Source organism: Trachypithecus francoisi, unplaced genomic scaffold, assembly GCF_009764315.1.
Source record: "Trachypithecus francoisi isolate TF-2019V2 unplaced genomic scaffold, Tfra_2.0 Lachesis_group16, whole genome shotgun sequence".
Lineage (NCBI taxonomy): Eukaryota > Metazoa > Chordata > Mammalia > Primates > Cercopithecidae > Trachypithecus > Trachypithecus francoisi.
In genome coordinates this window covers 96819777-96841852 of record NW_022681461.1, presented here as the reverse complement: position 1 = coordinate 96841852, position 22076 = coordinate 96819777, and the positions used below count along the sequence as shown (strand labels likewise).

The following is a 22076-nucleotide window of genomic DNA, read 5'->3' as shown; positions in this document are numbered from 1 at the left end:
CTTTTCTGTAGGGCAGGTTTTTGCCATGTTGCCCAGGCTGGTCATGAACTCCTGGGCTCAAGTGATCTGCCCACCTCGTGCTGGAATTACAGGGGTGAGGCACAATGCTGGGCCACAAGCAATGTTAAAAGAAATATTTGCGGGGAAGGATATTTTATCCAGGACTTCCTACGCTAATCCTGAGAGGCAGGCTCCTTGCTTCTTTCTGAGCCCCAGCCAGGGCAGAAATAAGGGCTTGGTGATGCTGGACTTTGGGGGAGGACGTTTTTAGCCCTTAGCTGTTCCGTTTGCCATAACACACGTCGTGCATGATACATTCACTTTGCAAGGTACAATGGGTGAGACACTGCCCTAGAACCCCACCCTGCCCCCAGCACTGTGGCTGCCAGTGTGTGGGGATAGTCTCTAGATCACCTACAAGCTGGGTGCCCAGAGAAACCCACCTCCTCTTTAGGGTTCTGTGGAAAGAGGTCGTGTTTAGTTTTTAAATGGGGTTCGTTAAATGTCATTCTGTGTGTGTAGTGTTGCATCCACACGGGCTTACACAGGCTCACAGAGACCTGTGCCTTCACAGAGCAGTGTTGGCTGTAGCTGTCAGCCGCTCCTGAATTCATGGACGTGCAGGCTGTTTGCCATGTTCGCCTTCATACATGAGACTGTGATGAAAATCCATGCCTGGGCCTCCTTGGACACAGATCAAGGATGTCCCCAGGTAGAGGTTCCAAGTTGGAACAGCTGACCTCAGCTGATCCACCCACCTTGGCCTCCCAAAGTGCTGGGATGACAGACTTGAGCCGCCGCACCCGGCCATGTTTTCTGCTAGATTGTTTTCCTTTCCACGGATCCTGTAGGCACAGGGCTGTGTTCTGATGATTAGGCTGTTGCGAATATGTTCTTCCTGTTGGTCGCTTGTTCTTTCCTTTTGCCAGTGATGTCTTTTGTTAAACAGCACTGTTTCTGTTCAGATGTAGAAGCATTTATAAATCTATTCATCTTGCAATAGATGTTTTATGGGTTTTGGATATTAAATAAAAGGTCTTCTCAGCTCTAAACACTTTTCTCTGTATTTTCTTTCCATCTTGTCCTTGGTTTGGGGCTACAGCGTGGGGTCTAATCTTATTTTATCCAACAGAAGGCACGTTGGATAGCGTAGGCTGGAGCCAGGTATTGGGTTCAAGCACTGGCCCTCCTGAGGCAAGGGGACAAGTGATAAACAAGGATAAATAAAGAACAAGGTCAAGTGTGTTTCTGAAGTTCTTCAGCCTCCATTTCTCCATCAACACAATGGGGAGGATATTTGCAGCCATAACTTGAGTCAGGACAGTTGGAGCTGCACTTATCCCAATACCATAGGACCAACGAGTGCCCCTGCCTCCTTTCTCAAGCCTGGATTCCAACGTGGGCTTCAGCTGGTCAAGGTATTCTGCTGTGTCTCACTGCTCTGTCTTTTCTTGAGCCAGACTGCAGATTGTCAGCTGCTGTGGCTGGACATTGGTGCTGGCAGCAGAAGACGGGGGCCCTCTCTGTTCCTCCTCACAACCACTGTGCCTGTTCTTGCACGTCTGTTCTTCAGGATTAATTTTTGAAACAATTCATCAAATTCTGAGAAAATAGTGATGCACTCTTGATTGGCGGCGATTCCCTTTGCCCGTGTGTTTGGAGAAGGGACTGTTGGACCGTTGGGAGGAAGACCTCTGTCTCCCGCCAGCGACAGCTTCCAGTCCATCTCTCGGGAACGCTGTGTGCCCCTGTGGGTTTGGGGCAGGGTGGAGCCCGGGTTCAGAGCTCCTGCACCTGCTGTGAGCAGGGCTTTCTCCTGATGGCTCTCTGCTCTTGCTGTCCGTGAGGCTCCTGGGTTGGTTGCCGTACTGGGTTCTGTATTTGCTGTAGTAGGTTTTCAGCTGATTCCTCTTGGGTTTTCCAGTAAATAATCATGCTAGCTCCAAACAAGCCCCCTTCATGACTCCCTCCTTTTATCCTTTTTCTCGCAGCAGTGCACAGATAAGGCCTTCCTTATGGTGGCATGGGCAGCCTCGCATTCCCAACTGGAACAGGAATGCCCAGGGCCTTTGGCGGGAGAAGCTTGTTTTTAAGCAGTTTGTCAGACAGCCCTGGCTCCATGGCCACTGGGGACAGATGCAGGGGGAGTGAGAAGCAGGCACTCCCGGCTATCAGAAGAGCCCCCAGCTGCCCAAAGGTAGCACAGCCCAAGGTGAACCTGGACCTAGCCCCCACCCCGGCGTCTCTGCCGGGACCTCAGTGATGCTCCTTGAGCTCTGGGAGCCACTTGTTCTTGCCAGGCACTAGGCATGGAGACTGTCCTGCCTTCTGAGAACTGTTCTCAGGATTCCATGCCACCACCTGGCTTGCCAGGGTGCCTGGCGTGCAGCTGGCTCTCAGTCCATGGCAGCTGGCACTGAGCGCAGCTGCTGGGCTCCCCTCTGACGGGGTCGTCAGGGTCAGTGCATGTGACTACACACCAAACAGCTGGCGGGGACTTCCTGTTGCCGTGCCCGGGTGTGGACTGCTTTGCTCATTCTTGGCCTCTCTAGATGGATTCCAAAAGTCAGTGTCCCAAGCCTGAGCTCCCTGATGGGCCTCGGCTGAGCGGAGGGGGCACACTGGGCACCGGCCATCCTGGGTCATAGCCTTTGTCCATGAGAGCTCAGCCAAACTGCTGGCCACGCTACACCTGCTGTAGCTGAAGCACTCACGTGCAGGCCCTGTTCCGAGTGCCTCAGGCGTGCTGTCTGGTTACATCTTCACAGTCGTCCTAGAAGGGAACGGGCATCAGTATCTCCCTTCACACATGAGCAAACAGGCTCAGGGAGGTGAAGTGCCCAGCCGGGAGCTGCCCAGCCAGGACTGATGGGCCAGGAGTGAGTCGTGCTCATGCCAGCAGGACTCCCGCCACTCCCTGGGCCTGCAGGGTGTGTACTGACAGCCCAGAGAGTCCCCAAGAGGAATAAGGGGTGCTCTGAGCCCCTGGGCTGCCCCGGCCTTGCCTAGGGGGTGTGCTCTGTTCTGTCACCTCAGCCCTGGTTCTAAGGGGTGTGAGTCCCACAGGTTGAGCTCCACACCTTGTCCAGAGAGTGGTGTAAGGGCTGAGGAGAGGGACACCTTCCTTAAGCCACCAAAGCACAGAATTCTTATGGAAATTGGCAATTATTTGGCACAGCCGTCACTCAAAATAAAAGATGATGGATGTGGTCTTGGGGGTCCTAGATTTCCTCCAGGGCCCTTGGGTCACACAGGGAGAAGAGCGCAAGAGAAGAGGGGATGCAGAATCTCGAGGTGGGCCCCGGGGTCCCCGTGTCTGGCTATGCCAGGGTTGTGTTCCAGTTCCACCTGAACCAGCTTCGGCAGGGACTGGACCCCCCAACACTCCCCTATCCCCCGGTGCCCAAAAAAGCTGGCCGATGTAGGCCTTCTTGCTTGGGAAAAGTCTCAACCAGAACCCAAGGACATGGGGAGCAGCTGCTCTGCCGCTGTCCGCCTGCGATGGGCACCTTTCCCAGAGACCCTGTAGCCCCGGCCCTCGGCCAACACAACAGCCAAGTATTTTCAAGGTTTCTGGCTCTGTAGGGGGAACAAGGCAGGATGCCAGGAGGCCTGAGGGACACCTGCTCATGGCCGTGTGCTCACTCAAGTGTCAAAGCAGCTCCCCAAGGGAGGAAGGGCAGCTTGTCCTTGTCACCCTCCCCAGGCCACATCTGGGAAGCAAGGGTGGGGCAGGTCTCTGGACTCCTGGTGCACTTCCTTCCCCCCCGGTGACCCCTGAAGCAAGCCAAGGCTCCACCCCCTGAGCTTGTCCATGGGCCCTGCTGAGACTGGGTCTTGAGGCCAGGAGGAGGAACCAGAGCCGCTCAAAAGACAGACGGGGCGGAGCGGGAGGAGGCAGCCACGCCTGAGGTGCCGGCAGTCTCTTGGGGTTTTACCATTGAAAGGGGCTTTCAGTAAGGAAGGCACAAAACCAAGAAAATATAGCCCCGACCCCTGGCCATGTGGTTCCCCTGCCTGCTTGCACCTCCCCATGGCCCAGCCAGCTTGTGACTAAGGAAAAACATGCAGCTACGCTGATGCAATTAGGAAAATGTTATTTTTCAAACGCTGCCAGATCCTGGGGATTGAACCTGTGACCTCAGAACAAGGAGCAGGGTTTGGGGTACGCACCTGCTGCCTGCAGCTTCGGCCTGGGGTGCCCACAGCTCCTTGCCTGCTGCTCGTCTGAGGGTTAGGGGGCCCAGGAGAGGCACTTGGTGGGGGCTCAAGGAATGTGCCCGCCCGTCCCAACTTGAGGAGAGAGAAGAGAATTTTGTAGCGTCCCTGGACCTGGTGTTCCAGGTGAGTGGCCTCTGTGCGGGCACAGCACAGGGAGCTGTGTGTGATCAGAGCCTCCTGCCCCTGCCTGTGGGGGAGCCAGTCCCCTCCATCCCCCTCTGCTCTCCTGCTGGCCTCAAAGCCTTGAACAAGGGTGGGCCTGGGCCAGGTAAGGAGCTCCCTGCCCCTCAGTTCCTGCTTCTCCTGGAGCAGCCAAAACTCACTTCAGTGGGGGACATGGGGACAGGAAAGGTGCAAGACCCCTGGAAGACACCTGCCTGGGCCCCCGAGAACTGCAGACCACCAGAGATCCTCCCACTCTACCCAGTGTGCCACAATGCCCCTACCCTGCACTGCCAGCTCTCTGTGTCCCTTTGATCCCTCACCTGCTGACAGTGGCAGTGCAGCTTAGGGCCCAGAGGGCCTGGCAGCCCCCGCAGGGTTCTGACCTGAGCTGAGCTGCTCCGCCTGGGGAGGCTGCAAACAAGGGTGTCTTCTTAGGCGTCCTGGTCCCTCCACCCTCACCCCTCAACAGCCTGAGGGTCATAAACGGTGGTCTCGGGGGCTGGGATGGGTGTTCTGGACCCTGAAGGAAGGTTGAGCAGCAGGCCTTGGCAAAGTCCCTGGGGACAGGGAGAGGCGCTGGGGAGTTGGGAGGGTTTGCAGGAGTCTGGCGGGGCTTCAGGGCGGGGGGAGGGCCTCCATGCGGGCTCCTGGGGAATCAGGGAGGAGTGCTGCGCGCCTGTCCCTGAGCTGGCCATGACAGCTCCCGTCCCCCTTACCTCCTGCCAGGCCCCAGGGCCGCTTTGGAGGGAGCCCCGCCCCCTGCCCCTGCGCAGCCCCCGCCCTAGCCCCAGCCGGCGCAGCCGGTCCCGCGCGCCCCCGCCCGCAGGTGCCGCCAGGCCCGCCCCCACCGGCCGCCCGCCCGCCCGGTGGGTCGCGGTGGCCGCGGGCTGCGCTGCGCGGGCCGGGCCTGGCGGGCCGGGGGCTGCGCGCGTCCGCGAGGGTGCCCGGCGCGGGCTGAGGGGTGCTGGCGTGTGCCCACAGGCGGCCCTGCGCGGGGGACGGCGCGCTCCTGGACACCGCCGGCTTCAAGATGAGCGACCTGGACTCGGAGGTGCTGCCCTTGCCGCCGCGCTACCGCTTCCGGGACCTGCTGCTGGGCGACCCGTCCTTCCAGAACGACGACAGGTAGGGGCAGGGCGGGGGGCGGGGGTCGCAGTCCCGGGGCCGCCGCACGCCCGGAGCTGTCCGCGGTGCTGAAGGCCGGTCCCTCGCGCCCCCGCAGCCCCCGGCGCCCTTCAACTTTCTCCGGCTTCTGGGGACACAGAAGTTTCGGAGGGGGTGGGGGCAGGGGGGAGCATCTTCTCGGGAGGGGGTCTGAAGGAGGGCGCGGGATGCTCGGAGCTGCGGAGTCTTCCAGAGCCCGACTTGGGGCGCGGAGGCGGAGGGCGGCCTGGCCTTCCGGTGTCTGCTCCCAGCCCCCAGCACCCCAGTTTTGCTGTTTTGGGGACAAGCCAGGGCCGGAAGCGCCCCGGTGGCGGAGCCTGCAGCCTGGCTGAGGGCTGGCGTCCTCCAGGCTCAGGCATCGGTCCTTGATTAATTATTCAATGAGGGAGCGTGTCCTTCAGGTTCATGACCTGGTCACTTATTCCGAGTCACAGTGTCCCCGTCCCCTCAACATCTCCTGGGCTAAAAAGGCAAAATGGATTGTGTCTTTCAGTTAGGGACCAACAGGATGAGCCCATGGGAATAATTCCTCCGCCGAGGGGGGCTGGCAGGAAGCTGGAAGAAATGTTGCTTTTCTCTCCTCCTTTTCCCCAAATAGCTGTCTTGGGTAAACACCCAGCACTTTAGTTCTGCCAGGCTCCGGGGAGGCGCTTTTTTGCCTGCAAGCGAAGGCGAGTGCTCTGAGAACGCACGTGGGGCTGGAGCCCGCGGGGGCTTCAGGTCGGGAACCGCTCCCCTTCCAGCGGGTATGGCAGGGTTGGCGCTGTCACTGTCTCCAGGGCTCCGTCACCGCCCAGCCCTGGGCTTAGCTAGCAAATCCACAGTGTCTTCCAACAACACAGTTATTCAGGTTAGCACACACCAGCCAGGCTGGTCCCAGGGTGGCGTGAGTGGCTACAAGGCTGTCCTGCCCCCTAGGAGCCACACAAAGCTTCCCTAGGCCGAATCCGTGGACTCAACATTTTTCTAAGCCAGCACCAGCCCCTCAGGTGCCTGCTCAGCTGGGACTTGGCTAATTGTTGAAAACAACAGCCCTCGGAGATCCTTCCGATACTGGGCAGGAAGTGGTGTCCATCCCCCTAATGGTGCCTGGGGCTCCCAGATGGCTCAATAACGCCTGTGGCTGTGGTTGATCTAATTGTAATGCTGTATTCTGAGTGTTCAGAAGTGGACAGCAGAGGTTTTTGCTATCTGCCTAGAGAGAACCATCCCCATTCCTGGGAGAAGAGAAGCTGGCATTGGATATCACAATGAGTCCCTGATCCTGGGTGTGGTTTATTTAAATCGTGGTAAAATACTTAAAACAGAATTTACCATTACTGACATTTAGTACACATTGTGCCACCCTCACCACTGTAATTCAGGAACATTTGTATAGCCTAGAAGGAAGCTCCTTACCGCTGGGACTCACTCCCCAAATGCTCCCTTATCCCCCAGCCCCTGGCAGCCACCGATTTGCATTCCAGTGGCCTTGGCGTGCTGTGCCCAGCGGCCGCATGAGTTGTGTGCCAATGGTGTTGGGGGTGGACCGCCGGATGTGTGTGGCTGTGTGTGTGCTAGCTGGTGCTTTGCTGTGGGTCCTCTCCAGGAAAGGCCCATGGGGTACAGGGCATCTGTGCCACCCCACAAGTGCCCTGCTCTCTCTGGTTGGAAATGAAGTATACAGTGAGGTCCTATTGGAGGGAGAGTGGCCAGGGGTGTAGAGCATCAGGGCTGTGTGGTCACCATACCTGTCCTGTGGCGCTGTCCCTCAAGATGGCCTCGCAGATGCTGTGCTGCATCCTTTTCCTCGTGTGTGAAGGACGGGAGGGGACCTGGCCCTGTGGTGTTCGGTCTATAGGACGGGAGGGGAGGGGACCTGGCCCTGTGGTGTTCGGTCTATAGGACGGGAGGGGAGGGGACCTGGCCCTGTGGTGTTCGGTCTATAGGACGGGAGGGGAGGGGACCTGGCCCTGTGGTGTTCGGTCTATAGGACGGGAGGGGAGGGGACCTGGCCCTGTGGTGTTCGGTCTATAGGACGGGAGGGGAGGGGACCTGGCCCTGTGGTGTTCGGTCTATAGGACGGGAGGGGAGGGGACCTGCCCTGTGGTGTTCGGTCTATACGACGGGAGGGGAGAGGACCTGGCCCTGTGGTATTGGTGTCTATAGCACGGGACAAGGAGGGAACTTAGCTTCCTTCTTTTTTTTTTTTTTTTTTTTGAGACGGAGTCTTGCTCTGTTGCCCAGGCTGGAGCGCAGTGGCCGGATCTCAGCTCACTGCAAGCTCCGCCTCCCGGGTTTACGCCATTCTCCCGCCTCAGCCTCCGGAGTAGCTGGGACTACAGGCGCCCGCCACCTCACCCGGCTAGTTTTTTTGTATTTTTAGTAGAGACGGGGTTTCACCGTGTTAGCCAGGATGGTCTCGATCTCCTGACCTCGTGATCCGCCCGTCTCGGCCTCCCAAAGTGCTGGGATTACAGGCTTGAGCCACCGCGCCCGGCCAGCTTCCTTCTTAGAGTGGTTTCCCACTTCTCATCCCTGAGAGGAAACCTGGGCCTGGTAGAGATGGTGGCCTTGGGCAGCACGAGATCCGGAAGGTGGGGGTCGGCTGGTTGGCTGGTCTCCAGCCCAGTTCCCGGCAGCTCTGTCCGGCTCCCCGTGGAGGCTGCGGGGGCTGGTGAGGCTGACTGGGCACAGTACAGGAGTGGGCAGCCTTCTGGGGACGCGGGGGCAAGTGAGTTGGGGGCTCCTGCCTGAGTCACCTGCCAACTCGCCAGCTGCCCCCTGCACAGCTGAACTCATTCCTCACATGGACTCGGGCCTTCCTGATAAATTGCCTTGACTGGATGTAGGAGAGGGTGCCCTAGAGGCCTGGGAGCCTGGGGAACCCCCACTTCCCCCACCCAGGAATGGTAGCTCCTTGGTCTCAGCAGCAGCCTGGGGGCCTCTCCTCTCGAAGGCAGCTCAGGGAGCCCGGCCTGAAGGGTTTTTCTTCTCTCAGACCTTCTTTGCCCAAAGTTGCCTGCTTCGGCCTCCATGGCAGGGTTGGGTGAGTCTGGCCTGGCCTCTCTCATGACCCCCGATGCTGGAATGGGTGGGCAGCAATGAGGGAAATCAGGATGCTGTCAGGGGTCCTGAGGTCACCCAAGCCCTCCCCTATCCATAAGGACACACACGTGGGGACCCTGGCCCTTGGCTCTGTGGAAAACCCAAGCTGACCGGGAAGAGGGGATCAGCCGCTTGGAGGACCCTTCCGGGTGCTTCGGGTGGGATCTGATGGCTCTGCCTGCCATTAGAACCCACCCCATCTCTCATCATCTTCCTCTGCATCCCCAGTGCCTGTGCCTTCCTCCTCCTGGAGTGGAGACAGGGGGATCGTCTGCCTGGCCTGGTGGGACCCCCTTCATGTATACCACAGTGACTCACAGGGCTGTGTGAGGTGGGAGGACGTGCTTATCTGAATGCGGGACGGAGCGCAGGCGGGGGTCTGGAGGCCATGGGGGCCCAGGTCTGAGAGGGCTGAGTCCAGCAAGACCTGCCTCCCAGCTCTGGGCAAGAGAGCCCTTAGGTGGAGGGGAGGGGACGCTGGGATGGGGTCCTGGGCTGCAGATGGAAGGGCTGGTATGCCCGGACATGGCAGCAGAGATTCCGCCCAGGCCCCTGAGGAACCAGCCTGGTGTGGCCTTTGCCATGGGGGTGTCTCAGGTCTGGGTAAGGTGGAAGTGCCGCTTGGCCTCTCTCTGCGCCAAGGAAGAGGCTGGGGGGCAGGGAGACTCAACCACCAGCACAGGGCAGGTGCAATGTGGGGGCTCAGCACAGACCGGCACCCCTCACGCCCTCCCTGTTTCCACCCCGGGGCAGGCTCTGTGAGGGGAGCGGGTGCTGCTGCCAACCCCTGGCAGGCTGTGAGCGAGCAGGTGGGCGGGCAGGACTCGGGCTTCCTGTTCGCCTGGGGAATAGAGCCTCTGGCAGTGAGTCACCACAGCCTCCATTGCCTGTGGCCTTGGGCAGGGAAGAGCCTGGCTGGCCACGTGGGCAGAGGAGGCTGTACTGCTGGGCAGGCCGCTCCGAGGGGGGATGACCCAGTCTGTTGGTACCGCCCGGTGGGGGAAGTGGGCAGAGTTGGGAGCTCACTGATGAGGTCCTGGGTAGACCCTCACCACAGCCTATCAGATGATATCTTGGGTGCTCCCGGGGAGCAGCATTCAGCCACAGTCCACCTGGGCCCGGGCTCTGGAGCCCCTTGAGCCACGCTGAGAGTCTCACTGCCCCTCTGCCTGGGAGCCTAGGGGCAGCTAATGGAGGCCCTGGCCCTCCCAGCCAGAGCCAGCTCTTGAGAGTATCCCAGAAGCCTAAGTGAGCGTCATGGCCCTTGGAGGACACAGACTTGGGCTCTTCTTCTGCAGAGGGGTTAACAGCCCCCAAAGGGCAGCTTGAGGAGCCAGCGGGACAGGGGCTGCCTGAGGGCTTGGATCCTGGCGGTGCCCCCGAGCTGGGCCCCGGGCATCTTGTGCAGACCCTGGTCTGTGGCGGTGGAGGTACAGCTTCCACCTGCCCTGCACTGAGGCTCGGGAAGATGCTGTGTATGTCAGGGGACGCATGCTTTGGGGACACTTGGAGCCATCACACCACAGGCCCATCTCCAAAGGGGCAGATTCCAGACAAGGAGTCCCAGTGGGGAGGGGTGGGACAGACGCTGCCCCCCCGCCATGCTGCACCAGGACCCAGCCCACCGGGGCCACTAAAGCCACCACTGGAGGCGACGTCGGGGTCGCCGACACTCCCAGGCACTAAGCAGAGGCCAGGCAGGACATGAGAGGTGCCAGGAAGGCCCTGCCCACTGGCTGAGGCTCTCGGCAGGCAAGAGGAAGCTTCATCCCTGAGCATGGCCAGGGCCACTGCCTTGGCTCCCTGGGCCACCCCAGGCTGAGCCCAGCACCCCTCACCGTGGGGCCCAGGCACCAGGGTCACCTGGGAAGGGAGCGACCCCCTTGCTGCAGAAAGGCCAGCCTGAGTGCAGGCCTCCCGGGGTCAGAACACTGCCCCAGAGGGACCTGACCAGGCTGTTTCCTTAGCTCCTCGGACAACAGAGAACAGAATTTGACTTGGTTCTCTGGAGTTGAGCAACACCAAATATTTTTTCACACAACAAGCTGAGAAGTGGACCACAAACAGGGCCCGGCATTGCTGGGAACATGGGGCAGCAGGCCTGCATGGAGGATGGACCCCTGCCGGCCCCACAGGCAGCAACTGTGGACGAGCCAGGCAGGTCCAGCAGGGACCCAGCGGTGGCCTCACAGGAGCAGGGATGGGTGCAGAAGGAGGGGGCAGCCCTGGCCCTGCTGGATGCACCCCTTCTATTCACCCGACCCTACCCCACAGTGAATCCGGCTGCTCCACAGGGACAGGGTGGCTGGAGACAGAGAGGCTCCTCTCACAGGGTGAAGGCCCCACCAGGCCTCCAAGCAGAAGCAGTTGAGGTGAGGATATCTCTAGGAACAGCCCCGCCCCCCCAGCACTCACCTGTCATCCTTAGTAACTGAACAATTTCCCAGCTGGTCGGGGAAGTGCCTGAGCCCCGGGTGACTGGGTGTGCTGAGGGCCTCCTAGAATCATCCCTCCTGCAAAGAACCTGGGATTGCGTAAGTGCCCTCCTGCTGCCCAGCTCTCCCGGCTCCATCATCTCTTTCTGTCCCCTCCCCACCCCTATCATCCTGCCCTCACCCACCAGCCCAGCCCCTGCTGAAGAAGTAGGGGGCCCTGGCAGCCTTTCTCCGGAGGGAGCTTTGCTCTGCTTCTCTGGGGGCCGGGGCGGGGGTCCTGCCTGCACCCCCACCCCCACCTGCTCTCTGAAAGCCACTCTGAGACCCAAAGCTGAGAAGGCATGTCTGGGCCCCGGAGCCAGACCCAGCACCCTGAAGGGCACTGAGCCCAAAGGTTCTGCGTGAAGGTGCGAGTGGCCTGGGCAGGACCTGGGGCACAGGTCAGCTCTCCTTCGGAGGTGCTCTGGGGAAGCTGGGGCTGGGCCGAGCCTGCCTTAGGGCCCCAGGTCCCCATGTGACAGACTCAGGTGTAGCTGGAGCTTTGAAACAGAGGAGGACAGTCAGGAGGAAGGGTGTGGCCAGGCCTGATCCAAAGGGGAGGGTGGGGCATGGGGGACACAAGGCTGAGCCCAAGGGGCAGTGGTGGTTTAGGGGCAGTGAAGGTTCGAGGAGGAGTCAGGGAGCCATGCAGGGTGAGGGCTGCGGTGGGAGAGGCCTGGAGCTGGGTTTGGGAAGCGTGACCCCTGGACTGGGGGACCCCCAGAAGGAGCTAAAGTGGCCCAAAACACTCTCGGCCTGAGCTGCTGGGCCGGCCCCAGCCTCAAAGCCACTCCGCTCCAGCACCAGCCCCAGCCTCAAAGCCACTCCGCTCCAGCACCAGCCCCCTGGCGTGCCTCCTGCCCAGAGCTGCTGAGCTCAGGGAAACACCAGGCTGCTCAGCCCTCGGGGTGGCGGAGTGGAGGAGGTTATATTTAACATTCTGTCCAGGGCCATCCTGCTGTGTGCAGGCGTACTCATAGGGCAGGGAAGGGCCCGGTGGGATCCCAGTCCTGCCCCTGGCCCTTTTCGTCCTGGGGCCCTTTCCAGAGTAAACACCCACAGGCTTGGGAGGACACGGGCTGGCCTGAGAAACAGCCTTGGCCAGGCCGGTGGGGCCCAGGCAGGCTGGGGTCTCCTGGCCGGGGGAGGGTGCCGGCCATGCGCATACCAGGAGCCATTCCCAGAGCCAGAGGGCCGCCCGTCTGTCTTTCCTGGACCCCCTTGGTCTGCCGCCTGCATGATTGAGTCAAGGTCTGGTTTATTGGAACAGGAAAGGCCGGGGATGGTTTCCGAAAGTTCTGGCAGGTTCCACGTGCTTTACGGTGTCCTGAGTGAGTGAAATGCCTGTCATGATTTTTCCAGTTCCTTTCCAGCTCAGGGTTGGTTTGCCTGTGTCCCCCCACTCGACTGTGGACAGGGCTGGAGGACAGGCCTGCTGACCCTTGTCCCCTGGGCTCCCTACCAGGAAGCAGGGTCCTGGAAGGTGGGCCCGAGTCAGGGTGGGGGAAGGTGACCCCTCTGCTGTGGAGACTGTGGCTCCTGGGGTGGGCTGCACCTTCCTCCTAGCCCTGCCCTCCCTCCGACCGTGGGTTCCAGGGGCTTGGGTCACCTCCAGCACTGGATGGCCAAGGAGTGGGTAGGATCAAGAGAAGGGCCAGAGGCCCACAGAGGCTGTCGGTGACCAGGGCCCACCACATGTGAGCGGTGTCTTGTGGGGCATCACCTGCCTGCGGAGGCATGGAGGAGGGTCTGTGATACCCCCGGGCCCAGGGCTGGCTCAGTCCTCGGGAACAAGGTGGCAAGTCAGACAGTGCCTTTGCATCTTTATGACTTAAGAGCGAGGGCTCTGGCTCCCCCAACCACAGCCCAGGGATATCCAGGGAGACCCTTGAGAGGGCAAATCCCACGTCCCCGGGGGCTGCATCCCCCATCCCACCCCTGGGGCTGGCACAATGGGGCACACGGCTTCGTCACCAAGCCCATGTCCCAGGGACTCATGTGCGTGACACAAAATGAAATTCCTCCCGAATTGGTGTAAAACAGAACACAGATGCCCAGTGGGAGGGGGCTGGCATCCTCCGCGTCAGGAAGCCACCATCCGTTTGGGCTTCAGGTTGTAATTCCCAGTGCGCTCCCTCCAATGTTCCGTTTCCATCATCCGGCGCATCCAGCTGAAAGGGAATGGGTGTAAGTGTGTTTACGCCTCGTCTCAGTCTTCCCAGCTGCTATGGAAAAGCACCAGAGACCCAGCAGCCTCAGCAACAGAGATTTATTTCTCAGTTCTGGAGGCTGGAAGCCCAGGATCAAGGTGCCGGCCGGCAGACCGGGCTCCCGGTGAGAGCAGGTCCCAGGCTTGCATATAACATCTTCTCGCTGCACCCTTGGGGCAGAGAACGCAGGCTCTCTGCTCTCCCCTTGTGGGGCACTGATCCCATCCCGAGGTCCCACTCTCATGACCTCGTCTAAGCCGAATCGCCTCCCGAAGGACCTGTCTCTAAATACCGTCCCCTCAGGGTTGGGGGCTTCAACAAGGGGATCTGAGGGGGCGCAATTCAGTCTGGAGCAGGCTTGGAGGGAAAGAAGGGGACGCTGCAAAAGACTTTGTGGGAAACCCTCCGGGGTGTTAAGTTGCACTTTCATTTCAAATTCCTTAAACTTCAAGGGCATCTGCCAGGTCCCTGGAGAGAGCCTCCTGCGTGCAGCTTCCCTCTCCTCCTCAGCGCTCGTCAGGTCCTTCCCTGCTGTCCCCCGCTAGCCTCGGGCCACTGTGTGAGTGAAGGCCGAGGCCACGCTGCCTGTGCCTCCCCAGCACTCAGTGACAGGCGTGGCTCTCCAAGGCGGTGAGAGCGCAGGAAGCTGGGAGCTGCAGAGCTCGCCTGCAGGGCAGCACCGCAGAGGCCTGGCAGGGTGGGTGAGCTGTCCCGTGACCTGTCACCCCTCCACCAGGTCTGAAAAGCAAAAGCGTTGGTGGGGTGTCAGGAGTTCCAGCTGTACCTAGAAATTGTCCTGCATCCTGTTCCAGGAGGTATCGTCCATCTTGGGGTCAGCACGGAGTGCCGCCGGCATGAACAGGGCCGGCGCCGGCATCCACTGCCATTGCCCGAGGCTGGGCTCCACAGGGTAGCAGGCGGGGAGGAGAGGCTGCTGCTCCCTGGCAGGACGTTCTTGTGCACCACGTGAGTGTGCGGCTCCCGAAGGGGCATTTTGTGCCTGTGTGACCGACAGCCGTGCCCACAGGTCTGTTGCATGGCTATGTCTACACGGGGCCTGCTGCCTCTAGAAGGACCCCGGGACTTGGGGGTCCTCAGAGCCCTGTCAGTAGGAAGAGTCCCTGGCTCTCCTGGTGGGCGTCTGGAGCATCTAGGGCTGTCCCAGGAAGTGCCCTGTCCCAGGGACCTTGTTACTGATGATTCTGCCAGTCCAGCAAGTCCATCAGAGACATCACCGCCTTCAGTGCTGGGCCACCCCTCGGGGCTTACAGGCCTGGCGTCCAGCTGTCCCTGGCCCAGCACAGGTGCCTCATATCCTTAGACACCCCTCCTCCATCCAGTCTGAGAGCCATGGCTCAGGGCAGCCCTGTCCCAGACCAGCGTCCGCTCTCCTGAGGGTGCTGTGGTCTGGGGAGGCCCAGGTATCCCTGCCACCTTCGCGCTGAGCCTGTCTCTTTCTCTGCAGGTTTTCCTAAGGGGCCCTGGGAAGCTCCCCTCCCAGCGCTCCTGCTTTCCCCTCTGAGTTTTTGTCCATCGTAGGCCCCTGAATAAGAGCTGACTGTGGGATCCAGGCTCAAGAGGCACAGGGGGAGGGCACCAAGGGCCTCGAAGTCCAGGCCAGCCTCGGGGCCAGGCCTCCAGGGGCCTCAACTTCGTGTCCTCCCTATGGGAGGGGTGCTTTTCATCCCTGGAGGCTCAGGGGGTGCCATCTGCACAGGTGGGGGCAGCCGTGGGCCGGTAGAGACAGCAGGCCCTGCGTGCACTCCCATCCTGAGCCCCCGATCCTCAAACAAGAGTGAAGGCAGCGCCCAGGGAAGCACAGGCCAACGGGGCAGGCACAGCCTTGTGGGGGCCGGAGAACCAGGTCCTCGCCTGCAGGATCCAGGCAGGCCGGTGCTTGGCAAGGGGCGTGGCCGGTCTGCCTGTTCCTTCCTCCACGTATGCAGTCATTCATTCATTCAGTCATGCAACAGAGGTCGAGTTGAGTGTCTGCTGTAGGCACCAGATTCAGCAAATACAAACACAGGATGCCGGATTAAATATGACTGTCAGATAAACAGTAAATCATTTCCCAGTGGAAGTGTATCCCATCCAATATCAGGGACGTGCTTACACTGAAGACGATTATTTTTCATCTGACATTGAAACCTCACCAGGTGTGTCGTGTATTTCATCGGGATCCCTAGCTCCTGCCAGGTCGGCTGGGCTGAGATGAGAGAGTATGACGCTCCCTGCACCAGGCTGGGCTGCCCTGAGAGGCCCGACCTGCAGGTCCCGGCCACTCATCTGGATTGGAGCTTCTGCCCAGCCAGAGCCTGGGGTCCTGCAGGCACAGATGGGACCCCCACCCCTGGCTTCAAGGATGACCCTGAACCTTCCCTCCAGCAGACAACAGATCTGACAGGGCCATCCCCCCATGAGAGGGGCCCCCCTGGGCTCCCACGTGTGATCCTGAGGGTAATCAGGATCGGGGGGACTGTCCCTGCCCCTCCCAGGAGGCAGCTGCATGGGGGTCATGTGGTGGACACATGACAAACCCAGCCCAGGATCCCTTGGTGGCTCAATGGCCCAACCCCCTCCCTGCACAGACAGGAAAATGGAGTCCTAAGAAGGGCGGGGCCTGTTGAGGGCCACACAGCTGCCTGGGGGCTCCTCAGGAGGAGGGTCTGTGGAGAGTACTCCAGGCCCCCTGTAGTGTTTGAACAGGGCCTCCGAAAGATTCCTGTCCTCCCAGAACCCCAGAATGTGGCTTATGTAGAAACAGCATCTTTGTAGATGTGATTAGTTGAGGATCTCAAGGTGAGGCCATTTGGGACTGAGGATGGGTCCAGATCCAGTGACTGGTGTCCTTATACGGAGAGAAGGAACAAACCTAGAGACACAGAGAAGCCACGCAGGGACAGACGCAGAGGTCAGAGTGACGCTGCCACGAGCCCAGGACCACCAGGAGCTGGAGGTGGCGGAGGACCCCCTATGCCTGCGGGGGAGGGTGGACCTGCTGGCACCAGGATTTTGGACTCTGGTCTCCAGAATGGAGAGAAGAGATCTCTGTAGTTTGGGGCACTCAGTTTACAGTATTGAGCCCCAGACGCCGGGTGCAGGGGTCACTCTGGGGCAGCACCAAAGCCGGGGGGCCCCAGGGGCCACTAAGGAGGTTCCCACGTGGGGCTATGGTTGCCCTTGCTGGGTTTGGGACCCTCAGCCAGGTCCAGGCGGACAGAGTCTGTTTCCAACACAGCCCCGTCCTTTTACTGGGTGGTTTGCCTGGGCGTGTCCTTAATTGATGGAATATATGCTGGAAAGCAGAAATGCTGGAAAAGAGGCCCTGTCCCACCCGCCCTGGGAGCCCGGGTCTGGCAGGAGGAACCGCCTGGGTGATAGGGATCTGGGGGAGGAAGAGGGGTTGGTGGGCAGCAGCCTCCCCACCACCACCCAGGAGCCACAGCTGTGGGGGCTTGGGACCTGCTGTGCGGGTTCGAAAGAGGCCAGTGAGGGAAAGATGTTGCAGTAGGGAGGCCATCCTGGCTCAAAACGCAGTCACGAGGTCCTTAAAGGAGGGCGGCAAAGAGGGTTAAAACGGTAATGTTTGTGTTAAGCATAGTTTACTACGAAAACAAGCTTGCCTTAAGAAAACTCAGAAAAGAAAAAGATGAACACAGGCAGGAGGAGATGGCCGTGGGAAGGTGGGGGCAGAGACCGGAGTGATGCAGCCACTGCCAAGGGGTGCCTGGAGAAGGAGGAGGCAGAAAGGACCTGCCCTAGGGCCTCCCCAAGGAAGCGCAGCCTTGTGACACTGGACTCCAGCCCAGGGACACTGATGTCCAACGCTGGCCTCCAGAACTGTTGCTTCAAGCCCCCCGCTGTGGTACTTTGTTGTGGCAGCCCCAGGACATCCTGACACCGGGAAATCCCATCGTTGTTTGGAGGGAGAACATCAAGGCAGACTCACCTGGTGTCTATGTGGGGCAGAAAACAGCCAGCGGCCAAGCCACCCCCAGGCCCCTCCTTGGGAAGTGAGACCCCCATAGCCTCACTGAGGAGGTAGCAGCCACCCACGGCCTGCCTGGGAAGCCCAGATTTCACAAGGCCCTAAGTAGGTCTCCCAAGACTCACGCCCTGTGCCAGGGGAAAAGGAAGGGGGAGGCGTCTTCCCCACAACTCAGGGAGGCCAAGACCATGCCCACAGAGGGGCAGCGTGCCGGGGGCCGGAGAGTGAGGGCCGCAGCCACGGGCTGGGAAGGGGAGAGGGCCGGGCAGGGGTCCTGGGAGAGGGGCAGTCCAAGTCCATCTCTCCCCAGCGGCCCTGGCATGTCCTCACCGGCTGGTGTGTTCAATCCAGGAATGTTGTGTCAGGTCTGGTTATGATGATTCATAAACCCCTTTTTCATCTGGAGCAGCTCCCACCAGGCGGGCCCCCCAGGACCTGCCACACATGGCAGGTCCGAGGAACTCTACCCTACCCCCGGGATGGTGAATCTGAGACATCGCACCAGGATTGTCACGTGACGTGGTGTTCGGGATTGAATTGTGTCCCCCAAGATTTATATATCAAAGCCGCAACCCATGGTACCTCAGAATATGACTGTATTTGGAAACTGGTTCTTTAGAAGCAATTAAGGTGAAATGAGGTCATTCGGTCGGGTCCTAATTCAACAGGACTAAGACCCCTCCTTATACAAAGGAGGAATGGGGAGACAGGTATACACAGGAGATATAATTAAGTTTGCTGATCAGTCGAATTTGAATGAATCAAAGGGCGATTTTCTGAGTAGGCTGCGCCCACTCACACGTGCCCTCTGAAAGCAGCATTTCCTCTGGCTGGCAGCGGAAAAGGTGAAGTGACTGGAGGCAGCAGGGAACTGAACACATCCGTGCTTGCTTTAGAGATGAGGGCATACGTCAAGGAAGGAGGCGGCCCTCGGGAGCTGAGAACAACCTTCTGCTGGCAGCCAGCAAGAAAGGGGGGGTCCTCTGTCCCACACGTGCTGGAGGGGATTCCGCAGATGGCAGGAATGAGCCTGGGGGCAGATTCCCGCTGAGCTCCAGATGCGGGCCCAGCCCTGCGGATGCCTGGATCTCAGCCTCAAGGGACCCTCGGCAGAAAACCAAGCTCAGCTGTGCGCGGACGTCTACCCTGCAGAACTGAGAAGTGGTAAGTGGGTGCTGCTGTAAGCTTCCAGGCTGGTGGTGGTTCGTTACGCAACAGAGGTAGCACGTACACCAGGCCTCTCGTCCTGCAGAAGGTTTCACCATCTGCACGTGTCCAGTGGCCTCTCTGTGGGTGGTTCAGCTTGTTCTTCTGCCTCCAGTATTTTTTGCAAAGTGGAAGTTGGGTCTGCAGGCCTGTTGGAAGAGCTTACTTGATTGAGGCTACGAAAATGTTGCAGGTGCCCTTGGTGTCTGCATGTGGCCTTGGGTCCTGGTTGCCCGTGTCAAAGATGGCCCACTGGACCAGCTGGGGCCAGCCCAACCCCACCACTGGGTAGGAACTTCCCCCGGTCACCTCAAGGTGGCCTGTGGCTTTGCAAGCACCCAGTGCCTCCTCTGTGGCTCTTGGCCCCCTCTGAAGGCCCATGCCCAAGTCCATCCTTCCGCTGGGGCCTGGGAGGTACTGGCCGCCTTTTTCTCTTCCTCCCTCCATCAGCATTACCCACATTCTCCTCTGCCCCGTGCTGGCCCTTCATCCATGGGAGCTGTGCACCCCCAAATATAATTCCTGCTGGAAACACCCTCGATCCTTTCTCTTTAATGACAGATTTTCACAATAAAGCAGTGTTGAATTGCAACCTCTAGTGGTGACAAGGAGAGGCGTTCCCTGACTCCCCATTCAGAGCATCAGGTGCGGAGCCATGGAGTTCCGCGGACCTGCCATGTGTGGTGGGCCAAATAATGCTCCCCCGAAGATGTCCATGTCCTGATCCCAGAAACCCGTGACTATGTTACCACGTGCGGTGAGGGGGACCACATGCGGCGAGGGGAATTAGCAGATGTAATTAAGTGGAGGGCCTTGAAGGTGGGTAATTACCGTGCATGATCTGGGTGAGCCAAGATCATCACAGATTCCTAGGGGAGGAAGGCAGAGGCTCAGAGTCACTGGAGAAGGAGATGAGCGGCGCAAGCAAGGACAGAGCGATGGGAGGAGGGACCCAGCCAGGGAAGGTGTCGCTGGAAGCTGGGAAAGGCAAGGAAATGGACTTTTCTTGGGGCTCCAGAAGGAGCTAGCCCTGCTGGCACTTTGGGCTTGGGATTTCTGACCTCCAGGACTGTGTGCTTAAAACATTTGTATTGGCCGGGTGCGGTGGCTCACACCTAAAATCTTCACACTTTGTGAGGCCAAGGCAGGCAGATCCCTGGAGCTCAGGAGTTCCAGACCAGCCTGGGCAACATGGCGAAACCCCGTCTCTACAAAAAATTACAAAAATTAGTCGAGCATGGTGGTGTATGCCTGTAGTCCCAGCTACTTGGGAGGCTGAGGCAGGAGGATCACTTGAGTCCAGGAGGTCCAGGCTGCAGTGAGCTATGTTCATGCCACTGCACTCCAGCCTGGGCAACAAAGTGAGATCCTGTCTCAAGGTAAAAAAAAAAGAAAAAAGTTTAGCAATTGAATTTGTGGTCATTTATAACCACAGCAGCAGGAAGCCTACACACCATGTCTAAATCATTGTCCCCTCTGAGATCCCACTGCCTCTACTCTGACCAATGGGAGCCCTTCCCACTGGCTTCTGTACCCTTGGACATATCGCCGTTCCTCTTTGCAACTTCCTTGTTCTCTAGCAAAACTAGATTTTCCACGCTCTCGAACCTTCTCTGCCCTGGAGTGAGTCATTCTCTGGGGATGGGTCTTTCAGTGCAGCTTGCATTAGAATCTCAGTCACCTGGCATGTCTTCATTTCGGATCACAGTGTCCTGCATACCCACAATGTTACTAATGGTATCATTGTTTTTACTCCATGGAGGTTTTTTTTTTTTTTTTTTTTTTTTTTTTTTTTTTTTTTTTTTTTTTTGAGACGGAGTCTCGCTCTGTCGCCCAGGCTGGAGTGCAGTGGCCGGATCTCAGCTCACTGCAAGCTCCGCCTCCCGGGTTTACGCCATTCTCTCGCCTCAGCCTCCCGAGTAGCTGGGACTACAGGCGCCCGCCATCTCGCCCGGCTAATTTTTTGTATTTTTTTAGTAGAGACGGGGTTTCACCGTGTTAGCCAGGATGGTCTCGATCTCCTGACCTCGTGATCCGCCCGTCTCGGCCTCCCAAAGTGCTGGGATTACAGGCTTGAGCCACCGCGCCCGGCCTCCATGGAGGTTTAAATGCTTACCTGTTCTACAACCATATTTTGCGTAATTCTCTAATGCTCCGTAGCCACCTCAGTGGGTTTCCCGCTGCCCACCCACCCTTTCATACGGCCTCTTCATGCTAGAATTCTCTTGGGTATTTCTTTTAGTAGAAGAAATACTGTGGTTGTTTTTCTCCCAACAAGGGCGTCTGCATTGGTGCCGCGTTCTGTCACATTCCTTTGCATTGGAGGACATTGCCCCTGTGTCTCCAGACTCGAATGACATTTTGGCTGGGTATAATAGTCCTAGACCTCACTTTTTCCCGTTAGAACTTGATCAGCATGGGACCCTCATCCTCTGGTGCTTAGTTCATTGCAGAAAATCTGCAGCCAGCTCACTTCACCCCCTTCGTGGTGACTCACTGGTTCTGTCTTGGGCACCTGCGGAATCTTCTTTATACCCTCAGCTCAGGAGATAGAGTAGGATCCATATCTAGGTGGGAAGCATCCTGCGTCTTGTTTTCCTGGGACTCTGTGCACAGTTCTTTCTTTGCTTGTCATCACATATCTAAATACTTTTCAAATACACATATATGTGTGTGTGTGTGTGTGTGTGTGTATAGAGAGAGAGAGAGAAAGAGAGAGAGAGAGGCAGAGAGAGAGAGAAAGAGACAGAGAGAGTGCCTCGCTCTGTCACCCAGGCTGGAGTGCAGTGGCGTGATCTCGGCTCACTGCAACCTCCACCTCCCGGGTTCAAGCGATTCTCCTGCCTCAGCCTCCCCAGTAGCTGGGATTACAGATGCCCACCACCACACCCAGCTAATTTTTGTATTTTTAGTAGAGACGGGGTTTCGCCATGTTGGTCAGGCTGGTGTTGAACTCCTGACCTCAGGTGATCGGCCCACCTCAGCCTCCCAAAGTGCTGGGATTACAGGCATGAGCCACTACACCCGGCTTCAAATATATTTTAAATACCAAAAACTGGTTGAGGCTTCTACCCAGGGGCACAAGCAATCCTCTAGTGAAAGTATCCTCCACCCTTCCTCCAGTGCCTGGATCTCGTTGTGCCTTTGCTGTGCTGGTCAGAGCTGGCTGTCTGTGTTGGTAATCCGGTTTCAGCCATGCCTCTCCTGTTCCTCCTGGCTTGGGTTCATTGAGTCATAATTGTATGGCGTGTGGGCTCTCCACTTGCTTCTGGAGTTCTGCGGTCTACCTCTCTGCCACTGGCTGCTGAGATGAATGGGCTCATCTCATCTTCATCTCATCAATGTGGTTTCCATTGCACCTTGTCCCTATCAAGTTGACCCAGTGCCCAAATTCCTCCTGGGGAACTTCCTTCTTCTCTGGGTTTTGTTTTATTGCTGGCCGGGTTCTTTGTCTGCTGAAGTCCATTCTCTCTCTCTCTCTCTCTCTCTCTCTCATTCTCTCTCTCTTCTCTTTCCTTTTTTCTCCTTTCCTTCCTTCCCTCCTTCCTAGGGCTCCATGCC

At 58.7% G+C, this 22076-nt stretch overlaps 1 protein-coding gene and 1 long non-coding RNA gene across 3 annotated transcripts in view; both read left to right on the top strand.

Moving 5' to 3' along the window:
• Positions 1-22076, top strand: part of KCNT1 (potassium sodium-activated channel subfamily T member 1) — a 92085-nt gene that overhangs the window by 6604 nt on the left and 63405 nt on the right. Inside the window, exon 2 of one of the 2 annotated variants that reach the window (XM_033238595.1) lies at positions 5368-5511. In XM_033238595.1, the coding sequence (XP_033094486.1) occupies positions 5368-5511 (144 nt within the window). Of the gene's footprint in view, positions 1-5365; positions 5512-22076 lie in introns of those variants that run through there. The other variant, XM_033238593.1, reaches the window with a different exon arrangement.
• Positions 11274-19019, top strand: LOC117099176. The gene is made up of 3 exons (XR_004443729.1): positions 11274-11479; positions 18094-18473; positions 18709-19019. It is a non-coding gene; the product is annotated as an uncharacterized LOC117099176 (long non-coding RNA).